This window comes from Plecotus auritus (genome assembly GCF_963455305.1).
Source record: "Plecotus auritus genome assembly, chromosome: 9".
Taxonomy (NCBI): domain Eukaryota; kingdom Metazoa; phylum Chordata; class Mammalia; order Chiroptera; family Vespertilionidae; genus Plecotus; species Plecotus auritus.
This window is the reverse complement of record NC_137783.1, coordinates 111,941,177-111,953,500: the sequence shown is the minus strand read 5'-3', so window position 1 is coordinate 111,953,500 and position 12,324 is coordinate 111,941,177. Positions and strand designations below refer to the sequence as shown.

Genomic DNA, 12,324 nt, shown 5'->3' with positions numbered 1-12,324 from the left:
GGACCCCACCCATGCACGAATTCATGCACCAGGCCTCTAAAATATATATATATATATATGTGTGTGTGCGTGTGTGTGTGTATATATATATATATATATATATATACACACACACACGCACACACACACACACATATACATACATACATACACACACACGCACACACACTGGCCAGATTATTATGCATTCAGAGATCATAATAATCTGGCCACTCAGTGTATACTGTAAATACAGCATGCTAGATTTGGTCTTAGTTTGCCCTAGCAAACTTGCTCTAGCCCTTGAACCTTCCACTTTTTGGCACCTCCCTCTGTGTCTCAGAGTAGAATACAAAGCAGTGTGTCTCAGGGCAGGCCATTTTACTTCCTTTACAGGATCAAACCAGAAGATGCCATGGACTTTGGCATTTCTCTCCTCTTCTATGGCCTCTACTATGGTGTTCTTGAGCGGGACTTTGCAGAAATGTGTGCAGACTACATGGCGTCTACCATAGGGGTGAGTTCACCTGGCTCTTAATACTGCCTCCTGCCACCTCCAGAGAGTTCAGGATAGTATCACTTATTTGAAGGCAGAGAGGAGCCAGATAAAATCCTTCAAAATGTGGGTGGTATGTATGGAGATTTCTTCCTTTAAATTTGGAAAGTCAGATCTCAGATGTACCCTGGAATTTTTAACTTTAGGACCATTATAAGAAAGGACCACTTTACCCTGAAGTAAGTTAGCATTCATTCAACAAGTATTTATGTAATGCCTATGTGCCTGAACACTGCTGGGATTGCAAAGGTGTACACACAGAAGCAGATATGGTCCTTGCCTAATGGGAGTTTACTCTCTAGTGACAGAGAGGGGTATTAAGGGTAATAAACAAAAATAAATATAAAATTATAATTTTAATAAATATTATGAAGGAAAGGTTCATGATGCAATGAATAAATGTAGTAGTAGCATTTGACCTAGTCTTGGGTCTCAAAGGACTTCTCTGAAGAAGTGACTACTGAGTTGACTCAAACAATGTGTAGGCGTTAACTAGATGAAGTGAAGTGAAAAGAGGTAGAGAAAATTTCGAGTATAGAGTCCTGTGGTGGGAGGAAAGGTGGGCATTTTGAGGAACTAAGGCTAATATGGTTGTAGGGCTGAGAATGTAGTGAAATAACTGGAGACATAGTCAGAGGCTAGACTAGAAAAAGCCTTATAGGATGAAGGAAAGATTGTGTTTTTTTATACTAAAAAGACTGGAGGGCTACAATAGAAAATGACATTATCAGATTTGCATTTTGAAAAGATCGTATTGGCCCTAACCGGTTTGGCTCAGTGGATAGAGCATCGGCTTGTGGACTGAAAGATCCCAGGTTCGATTCCAGTCAAGGGCATGTACCTTGGTTGCAGGTACATCCCCAGTAGGAGGTATGCAGGAGGCAGCTGATCGATGTTTCTCTCTCATCAGTGTTTCTAACTCTCTATCCCTCTCCCTTCCTCTCTGTAAAAAATCAATAAAATATATATTTTTTAAAAAAGATCATATTGGCTGCTGGGTAGAGAACAGATTGGAGAGGGGTCCACAGGTCAGAGTGGACCACTTAAGACTATTTAAGAGACAAATGCACTAGTCTGGGAAAGATGAAAGTAGCTTAGATTAGAGTAGAGATGATAGAAAGGGAGAGAAGAGCACTATTTTAAAGTATTTTGTAGGTAAGTTTGATGGGACTTGGATATAGATTGGTTCTAGAGCCTGAAGGAAAAAATATGAAGGAAAGGTAGGTGTCAAAGCTGAGATTTCTAACTCAAGCAACACCTTGAATGGTGTACTTTAGTGAGATAGGAAATGCTTTATGAAGATGAGATGGAGACCATGGAGAAATTCTTCAAGCTTATAATATGGGTAAAATAGCCAACCTGAGAAACCCACATCAGTATCCCTTTTTTCCCTTTATAATGGAAATATGTATTTTTTTTTGCTATTTACATTCTCTTAATTATGTAAACAACACAAAAGTGTTCTCCATCTCAATGTCATCCCATTAGACCCTATCCCAAGGAAGAATATTTCAAAATTTAATGGACAGCTCTCCATTTCTGTGCTGAAATACATGTGGCTCTGTCTGATGTAGGGGAACCGAAGGGCATTCAGAAGTTCTTGACAGCTTGGAGTGAAACCCTGGGAGAACATCAGGGAAATAGGTTCTCTGGGAGCATCCAGATACCAGTCCTAGCTTTTAGGCAGCAGATAGCTATGGAGACCAAGTGATAAGAACAGGAAAGGATCGGCACTGACTACATGTGAGGCACTTCGGGAACTCCGGAAGGATTTGAGGCAGTTTGCAGGTGGGAGACTATTTGCTGTGTAAACTTGTATGTCCATGCTTCTGCAATCTCATTTGTGTCACAGGCCAATTTAGGTTAAATAATACTCAACCATCACCTTGGATACCTTTAATCAAATATAGTCGTTTCAGATCTAGGACTTTGTTTCCCAGTATCATCGGCTATTTATTTTTCTAGCAATGGATCAAATTGAAAACAAAGTATATTGGGTCACTTTGTGGACAGCTTATTAGATACTTTTTTGAACAACTATCTTATGTTTTAGCTGCATTTCTTGGTCTCGTACACATTTGTGTAGGCTTCAACTCTTTCTTTACCCATTTCACTTCCCAGAAGAAATTTCTGGACCCTAGATTATCTAATTACTACACATTGAACAGCAGCTGTTCTCTTAGACTGCTTTTATAGCATAGCCAGCTTTTCACAGTCACTCTTGCCAGTATCCTATCCTTTACTCTCTAGTGATTTCTTTTTTTTCTCATTCTGTTTTTACAGGACCAATTCTCTGATTTTCCCAGGTTGTTGCCAACTTTATTTAAAGGTTATTATCAGCTGCCAATTTAAGCATAGCCTTAATTCCCTCAGGTGGTCGCTGATAACCAATCTACAAAATCCCTTTTCTGTCCAAATGGGACTGAGCTCAGAATTGATCCACAAGATAGCTTCTCCTCTAAGGGAGATGGGATCATTACATTGGCCTCTCCAAAACAGGGTTTGAGCTGGGCCTTCCATGTTCTTGGGAAGAATTATTGGGTGCTCCAATGATTACAGCTGATAATCCTTAAACGATAATAAATTCCAGCTTTACCAAAAGACCTGGCAGGAGAATCTCTTGTTAGGGCGGAGGGTGCCTCAAATACCAGCTCTTGGCCCCTCATATTCTCCTTCCCTTTATGGGATCTTACTACCCTATATGCTCACTTAATAGCCTGGCCCAAGTATAAACCCACATACTTCCCTGTATCTCAGCATAAGAACAGAAGGATCAAGCAGTCACATTGGGCTTTATTAAAAGGTTGAGGATGAGAGCAGGAAAATAAGCCAAGGGTACTTGGCTGAGGTTAATCTGGTTTACCAGGCTGCCTGCTTTCCAGGGTTTCCAGACCCTGCCTTTGCCAACTCTCAGCCTACCGCTGTGTAGCTAGTGGCATTTTGGCACCCACCACATCTTGACAACTATTTTCCAAATGTCTGGACCTAGAGCCTTTGTTCCTGACAAAAATATGCCACCCCTTCCTCTATTCCTCAGGCCAGCCTTCTGAATCCTGGTATCTTATGTGAAGACTTACCTCTTTCCTAGGTAATTGACATTGAGAATGGCTATCCCTTTCAGAGGAGCCACTCTATCCAACACCTGTCCAACAGAATGTGACCTTGCTGACTCTAACTATGGACAGTTTGCTGTTTCCCCAGGTTCCCATCTTGCAACAGAGTGGGTCATAGGAAGACTAGAATGGCTTGTGGTAGTACTGGTGAGTCACCAGGAGTTCATTCATTATTTCCCATAGCAAACATTGCTGAGACTTAGTGACAGGCCTTCTTCTAGGGCTTGGGATGCCAGCAGATCAGACCAGGCAAGGGTGTGGGAGAGGGATTTCAGCATAGGTTAAAGGGATACATTGCACTGCCTTTACAGTTCTTTCCAACCCTGAGAATTCCAGGACTCTCTTGTTTCTGCCCGTCTTTGGTCAAGTGGGCCTTGTGCTCTGGGTCTCTGAGCCATGGAAACCTCAATTTCAAGAATAACCCTGACCTTAAATCTGATCAATGTTTTGGTGCAGGCAATTTGAAGAAGCCAGGAAATTTCCGCCTTCCATGCATTCATTAGGCAACTCAATCATTCATTTATTCAAGCAATAGTTATTTGTCAACTGTCTATAATGTACCAAGTATGACCCAAGTACAGTCTTCACTAACACCACTACCACCCATTTCAGTAGCAGTCCTTGTTTTGTGTTGTTGTTGTTTTTTTAATTGTGGTAAAATACACATTGCCCTGGCCGGTGGCTCAGTTGGTTGGAGTATCATCCCATAACCAAAGGGTTGCAGGTTCAGTTCCCGACGGGGCATGTATGGGAGGAAACTGATCCGATGTTTCTCTTTCTCTCCCTCTTCCTCTCTCTTTAAAATCAATAAAAACATTCTCTAATGAGGACTGAAAAACCACATATAACAAAATTTACTATCTTAATGCTGAAACCGGTTTGGCTCAGTGGATAGAGCGTCGGCCTGCGGACTGAAAGGTCCCAGGTTCGATTCCGGTCAAGGGCATGTACCTTGGTTGCGGGCACATCCCCAGTGGGAGGTGTGCAGGAGGCAGCTGGTCGATGTTTCTCTCTCATCGATGTTTCTAACTCTCTATCCCTCTCCCTTCCTCTCTGTAAAAAATCAATAAAATATATTAAAAAAAAATTTACTATCTTAATCTTTTTTAAGTGTATAGTTCAGTTACATTAAGTACATTTACATTGTTCTGCAGCCATCACTACTATACATCCATAAAACTCTTCACTTGTAAAACTGAAGTTCTATACTCATTAAATAGTAACTCCGCAATTTCCCCTCCACCAGCCTCAGGCAACCGCCATTCTACTTTCTGTCTCTGAATTTGACCACTGCAGGTACCTCATATAAGTGGACTTGTGCAATATTTGACTTTTGTGATTGACTTACTTCACTTAGCATAATGTCTTCAGGGTTCACCCATGTTGTAGCATGTATCAGAATTTTCTTCCTTTTTAAGTCTGAATAATATTCCACTGTATGTATAGACCATATTTTCAGTCCTGATCATTTTTCATAGTCTTTTGTACATTTTGTGGTCATGGCTCCTTTCCCAGAAAGTCATAGTTAATGTTGGAGCTGTTCTGCTTACCATGTCAAGAACTTGTTTTAGTCCTCGCATAGTTCCCCTTTGAGGGTGGTTTGACCTAAAGAGATCTGTGATTTTTTCCTGTTAGGGTTCTTAGAAATGAAACCAGGAGACTTTGTAAGTATATTAGCAAGCATTCGCAATTCCTTTTCACTGTTCTGTTTAGTGTAGAGTAGCTCTTTGGTTTGTCTTCACGTGGAGAAACTTGTAATATGAACTTCAGTCATTATCTTCTTATGATGAGTTTAGGGAACCTTGGATGTTTGGTTTTTTCCCATCTGGTCACTATGAGATCATAAGCGTGTGACAGCCAGTCAGTATGGTATGGTTTCCTTGATTGTGAAATAAGCTTATTTTCTGGGGCTTTTTCCAGGCAGGGCAGTAACCCGCACTATTCATGCTACATTGGGTATACCTCACACTTTCTTTTTTGTTTTTGTGGGTTTCTTTTAATCCTCAGCTGAAGGTATGTTTATTGACTTTTAGAGAGGGAAGGAGAGAGGGAAGGAGAGAGAGAGGAGAGGAGAGGGAAGGAGAGGGGTGGAAAAGGGAGAGTAGAGGAGGGGAGGGGATGGGAGGAGAGGGATGGGGAGGGGAGGAGAGGAGAGGAGAATCATCGATTGTTTGCCTCCTGTTTGTGCCTGGACTGGGGCTGGAACCTGCAACCTAGATATGTCCCTGACCGGAAATTGAACTTGCAACCTTTTGGTGTACAGGACGACACTCCAACCAACTGAGCCCCACTGGCCAGGGCTCTACCTCACACTGTGTGTTTTTTTACCTCACACTTCTGAGCAAGTTTCTGTGCCCCAGAGTTACCTCTTGGATCATCAGTGGCCCCGATAGCATCAGGACAGGACTAACTAGCCATTCATCTGGTTTAAAGTAGTGGAAAGAGCTAGGGGGTTAGAGTCAGACCTAGTTTCAAGTTCTAATCCACTTTTAATTAGCTATGTACTCTTTCTTTTTAAAATTCTTTTAATCTTTATTGTTGAAAGTATTACATAGGTTCCTATGTTGTTACTGTCTTTAGACAGAGTAAGGGAGGGAAGGAGAGAGAAAGAGAAACATTGGTCGGTTGCCTCCTGTATGCACCTTGACCAGGTTTCAGACCCACAACCTTTTAGTGTATAGGATCAGCCATGGGCAAACTACGGCCCGCGGGCCAGATCCAGCCCGTTCGGCTGTTCTATCCGGCCCGCGGAGCCGAAAGAGCGGAGGGTTCTCTTGCTCTCCCCTCCGCTCCTTTACTTTGAATTTATATTAGTTCACACAAACACTCCATCCATGCTTTTGTTCCGGCCCTCCGGTCCAGTTTAAGAACCCATTGTGGCCCTCGAGTCAAAAAGTTGGCCCACCCCTGGTATAGGATGATGCTCTAATCAGCTGAGCCACCCAGCCAGGGCTAGCTGTGTGCTCTTGAGCAAGTTACTTTACCTCTCTGGTCTTGTTTTCTTAGCTGTAGTAATACTACAGTCTTACAGAATTGTAAGGAATAGGTTAATGTAAAGCATTTTGCAGAGTTCACAACATTACCCAGTCCTGGTTTTCTTTTTATCGCTGATATTTCCTGTTTCCTCTGCTAACTTTTCTTTCTCCTAAATGTTGTTGTTCCTCTAAGTTCAAGTCTAAGTCATCCTCTCTACTCTTCACCTGGATAGTTCACTTTTCTTTTTCCAGGGATTCCAGATTCCTAATCCAAAACTGTTTTCTGAGCTCCAGAACGTTACTATTCAGTGGTCTATTATACATCATCAGTCTGTCTACTTCTCTCAGTTTTTACTGCCGTCAAATAAGCCTAAACCATCAACTTAGTATAAGCCTTCATCATCCATTGCTTTTAAAGAATTGTAATTGTCTCTTAGCTGGTCTTTCTAAAGCCTCTTTGCCTCATCTCCAATTCATTTTTCACATAGAAGACAGAGTGATCTTTTTAATATATTTTTATCTACTCTAGATATTTTATATATGGAGTCATATATTTGTCCTTTTGTGTCGGCTTATTTCACCTTGCATAATGTTTTCAAGGTTTGTGTGTGTTGTAGCATGTGTCAGAACTTCATTATTTTAATGACTGAACAATATTTTATTGGGTGGATATATCACATTTGTTTATACATCCGTTTATTGAGGGATTGTTTCCACCTCTAACTACTGTGAATAGTAGTGCTCTGATGAGTATGAGCATACAAGCATGTGCTTAGTCCATTTTCATTTTTGGGAGGTATGTACCTAGGAATGGAATTGCTTGTCATGTGGTGATTCTTGTTTAACTTTTAGAGGAATTATGAAACTCTTTGCTTCTTTAATTATAAATAATGCCTAAATGAATATCTATATGCATGAAGCTTTTTTTTTTTTTTTAATGTTTTTATTCACTTTTAAAGATAAAGGAAGGGAGAGGGAGAGAGAAACATCGACTGTCAAGCCCACAACCCGGGCATGTGCTCTGACTGGGAATTGAACCGCTCAGTGCATTAGATAATGCTCAGCCAACTGAGCCACACTGGCCAGGGCTGCATGAAGCTTTTTGACATTTGTTTTTATTTCCTTAAATTCCTTGAAGTGAAATTAATGGCTGAAGTGTGTGACAGTATGAGATATTATGCCACATGCTGTCCAAAAGGATTACACCTCCTTTGCTGCAGCCACAAGTGTCTGAGAACACCCTTATCACCACACAGCATTGCTCTGGATATTGCCGTTGAATCTTAGAGATGTTGTCCATGTCTGCTAGCATCATAGTCTGGCCACAGCGTGGCCTACCTGACATAGCTCCTGGTCACCACCCTGAGCCCTTCTCCCTCACATTCTCCTTTGTCCCTGATGTTAACCCAGCCTAGTATTCAGGTCCTGTTAGATTAGACTTCCTGACCCATCTCTGGTCTGTCCCTTTCTCCTCATTCACCCAACAAGGATGAGGCCTATTTACTGTATAGAAATGTTTTCTAGCTCTCTGACCTCCCCTGCCACTTTGCCTTCTCTCTAGAAGACGTAAGGCCTCTGTGGTAGCTTCCCACTTTGGTTGATTCTCACATCTTTCCTGTCTTTTCCTTGTGCTCTTCTCTTCTAGTTCTACAGCGAGTCAGGCATGCCTACCAAACATCTCTCGGACAGCATGTGTGCCGTGTGTGGGCAGCAGATCTTTGTGGATGTCAGTGAAGAGGGCATCATCGAGAACACGTACAGGCTGTCTTGCAATCATGTGTATCCGCCTGGAGCTCCTGGGTCACATGCACACTGTAGTCAGGGAGGGAAGGGGGCATGCTGCCCGGCCTTTGAGTGTAGGAGAGTCACAAGAGGGTAGACATTTGGGTGATGTTGAGTGTTAGAGGCGCCGATACCCAGGAGTAGAAAATGCATCCTTGCTTGCTCTTTTCCACAGATGGGAGCCACTCTTATGTAAATGGTGTTCTTAGCCTGGCAGATGAGGAAGGAGCCTGAAGCTGCACTAGCTGCCCCAAGGTTGGATGGGTCACAGGAGGAGCATCCTCTAATTGGATCCCTCAGTTTCAGAACCAGATCCCCCTGAATAACTTCTAAGATTTGTCATGTCCTTGCTCAGCTCCCATTCTGTGCCATGTATTATATTATCCCCGTTTTGCCCCCTGACAATCCTGTAAGGTAGAGATTATTATTCTTGCTTCACATATGAGCAAAGAGTCAGAGAGAAGGGACTTGCTTAATATTATACAGCAGATAAGAGGGGAAGCCAGGCTTGGAACCTTTCTCCAGAGCTAGTGCAAGAGCACCTTGAAGATCAGCACAGACCACGCAGGCTGTCCACAGTATTTCCTTTGACCAGTTGTGCTTAGTTTCCACGAGTTCTGCATTCGCGGCTGGTGCATTGTGGGAAAGAAGCAGACGTGTCCCTACTGCAAAGAGAAGGTAGACCTCAAGAGGATGTTCAGCAACCCGTATCCTTATTTTGCATTCTTTTGGGCAGTGGGAAGAAAGCACTGGCCAGTGTGACCCTGCATTTGGGTCCTCCTGGGGCGTTCCCTCCTGCCCCCCACCTGGTACATGTCCACCATTCTATTTGGCCCCAGATCTAGGAAATTGGGCATGGGACATGGCATAGGACTAATGACTCAGCTTCTCATCGTAGTTCTAGAACCCTTAAGGCTAAGTTGGTAGTTGTAGCAGCTACCGCTTCCTGCTTGCTTACTGTGTACCTGGCACTGTGCTAAGTGTTCTCATATGAATCTCGTTGTCTTCTCTAGAAACTTTATGACCTGGTGATATTCTCATTTTACAGATGAAACAGTTAAGATGTTAGATACTTGTTTAGGGTGATATAACTAATGCATGATGATGCCTTATCTATGACATGCAGGCCTGGAGACCAGCTCTGTGCCTGTGTAGGGCCGGTAGGTGCAGGGATGGCTGAGGGACTCCCTGTCCCCATCAGCTATCAACACAGGACTTATGCTCCTCTGAGCTACCACTTCCTCCCCTGCCAGCCTTCACTCCTCATCCTGTACCTTCACCCTCCTCATTCTCCTCACAGCCTGACTGTTGGAAAGTGCCCAGCTACTACTCTGCCTGCCCTGCACTTCCCCTGGGATCCAGAGACCCAGCTTTCTCCCCTCTCCTCTCAGCTGCCCATTTTCTCTGTCCCCAGGACACTAGCTGGGCTGCGTGGGAGCCACTGCATTCCTGGTACACTCCCTGAATAGGAGACAGGCCCTTATAGGTTCCTTGCTTCGTTCTTGCAGAGACTAGTTTAGGAGCAAGTACTAACTCCATGGTCAAGCTGATGGTTGGGGCTTCCCTTAGTTCTCAGAGACTAGGCCAAGCTGCCCTTTCTGATGCCTTTCGAGAGGTTCCCTCTCCCCAGGGCTTTCCCCAGACCTGGAATCCCAGGCTCCTTTTCCAGGCGTCCTGCCCAGTGTTTAGCTGTAAAGTGGAAGGAGGGGAAGTATCTCCAGAGCCGTTTGGCCTCAGTAGGGCCAGGTGCTTAGTGCCCCTGGATGGGGATTCCTTGGGACCTCTGCCAGGGGTTATCCCCTGTGACCAGCCTCTTGCTCCCTTCTGCCTCTGTCTCTAGACTCAACCTCTTCCTTGACCTAGAAAGCCTTCCAGTTGGACATTACAAGAACCTTCAGGGTTGCCTTATTTAACTCCCAGCTTCCCTGCAGCCAATGTCACAGGCCTCAGGCTGTGTTCTCTCACTGCCAGTCCATCTCAGAGAAGTTGTTTCATGGAAGACCCTCTCTGCATGTCGGTCATGGAGAGCTTAGTTCCACCACTCCACCCCCATCTTCTGCGCTGGCCCCTCCGCCGTTCCCCATCTTTGGCTTTAGCCCTTTACTCCAACATGGAAAGGCTGGTGGGGCTTTCTAGAAAGCTGCTGGAAAGCAGCTCTATGCACAGCCTCTTTCCTTTAACACACTGGCAGCTGGGAGAGGCCCCACGTCATGTACGGGCAACTGCTGGATTGGCTTCGCTATTTGGTAGCCTGGCAGCCTGTCATCATTGGCCTGGTACAAGGCATCAACTACATCCTGGGCCTCGAATAATCAGGCAGAAGAGCATCCACCCACCATGGACCTCAGGGCACACTCCTCCCTGCCCTTCAAGACCTCCTGGGTGGGAAAGACTCAAAGGGGCACTTGGGCCACTCAGGACCCTCCTGGCTGTGTCCGGGCGGGGCAGGGATATGATGGTGAGCTAGCCAGTGGGCTGTCAGCAGTGGGGGCTTTTTAAAAAAAAACTATTTTGATGAATATATTTAAAAACCTTTTTTATTGTGGAGCATAGGAACTGCCCCAACTCCTGCAGGCCTTATCCTCCCTGCTTGAGCAGGGCGGGAGCAGAGCCACAGCCTTTCTGGTTTAAAGGAGCCTCCTCGCCTCTGGCTGAGAGCCTCAGCCCACCCCTCCCTCCTTCCCTCGAAGGGGCTCAAGCCTGGCACGCTCAGTGTGGAAGAGCTGAAGCCCTCCCACTGGTGCCACAGAGGAGCACTGTGTGGTGAGGGTATCTTCTGTCTTCCCCTGTCCAGGAGCCATAGGCCGGTTGAGGCAAGTGGAACCTTGTGACTTTTCCAGTGAGGGAAGCCTTGGGACCTCAGAATGCATTGAGGATTTGTTGGGGGCAGAAGCAGTTTGGGTGACCTGCCCGGAGCAGCCCTGTACTCAGCCAGAACGGAGGCCATGGGGGCTGCAATGATTGAGGGCCCCTTGTGCCCGGAAGTGGCAGTATATACCACAGGCCATTCAGCCACATCACTTCCTTCCCGGAAAGCCTGTGTGAAGTGGGTGCGTGCCTCTGAGTGGGTGCGGCAGAGGGACTGACAGACATGAGACTTTGTTCCCTTGAAGCTGGCAGGGGATTCCCAGCCAGAGACTATCCCTACGTCAGCTTTGTTGTTCATGGGTCCTGTCTGGGCCTGGCAGTGGAAGTTGGCAGGGTGGGTGGGAGGAGGGGGAGGCCCAGGTGAGTATGGCATCTGAAAAGGGATTCCAGGGAGACCCAGCCCTGGCCCTAGGAGTTGTGAGGATGTGGGAGGGTAAACATGGGCCTTCCACATTGGGCTCCTAGGAAATATGGCCCATCTGGGCCTACCCCTTCAAGGGCAGCAAGAACCAAGAAGCATCTTGTCACTCCATTCTGAATAAAGCTCCATGAGCTGGGTTGGAAAGCTGAACATCATCTTGCTTTTCTTCTTCCCACCTCCTTCCCTGGGGTCCCTGGGGATGCCTTGCTTTGGCTGCCTTTTGCTGCTCCTGTTTGAGAGCTAGGACCCTGAGGGTTGGCCCCGCTCAGCATCCCTGGGAGTGGTGGAATGCTGGGCTCCTGTCCTGTGGTAGAAGGGGCCCTGGGGCATCACTGGGTGGTTGTGTCCTTACCACCTGAGGTCAGTTCCCTGCCATCACCCCTTCGCAGGTCCATTCTCAACTTTGGCTATCTTACCCAGCTGTGGCTTTCCACAGTCCCCCACCTTTCATGCCATCCTCAGAGTGGACTGGGGGCTGGTTGAAGGGTCCAGGGATCATCCAATCCCTAAATCCGGCTCATGGGAGAAGCTGAAGCCAACTGTCCAAGACTCTTTTATATTTCACCAGTCCAGAGTCCTAGGACCTCCCAGTGGCCCAACTCTAGTCTTGGTGACTCTGAAGTAGAATCC

At 45.6% G+C, this 12,324-nt stretch overlaps 1 protein-coding gene across 5 annotated transcripts in view; it reads left to right on the top strand.

Moving 5' to 3' along the window:
- Window positions 1–11,842, top strand: part of RNF121 (ring finger protein 121) — a 77,180-nt gene extending 65,338 nt beyond the window's left edge. For all 5 annotated transcript variants that reach the window (XM_080641457.1, XM_080641458.1, XM_080641459.1 and 2 more), the window contains 4 exons: window positions 376–496; window positions 8,269–8,402; window positions 9,011–9,112; window positions 10,597–11,842. In XM_080641457.1, the coding sequence (XP_080497583.1) occupies window positions 376–496; window positions 8,269–8,402; window positions 9,011–9,112; window positions 10,597–10,717 (478 nt within the window). In that variant the 3' untranslated portion in view covers window positions 10,718–11,842. The remainder of the gene's footprint in view (window positions 1–375; window positions 497–8,268; window positions 8,403–9,010; window positions 9,113–10,596) is intronic.
- Window positions 11,843–12,324: the final 482 nt, after the last annotated feature.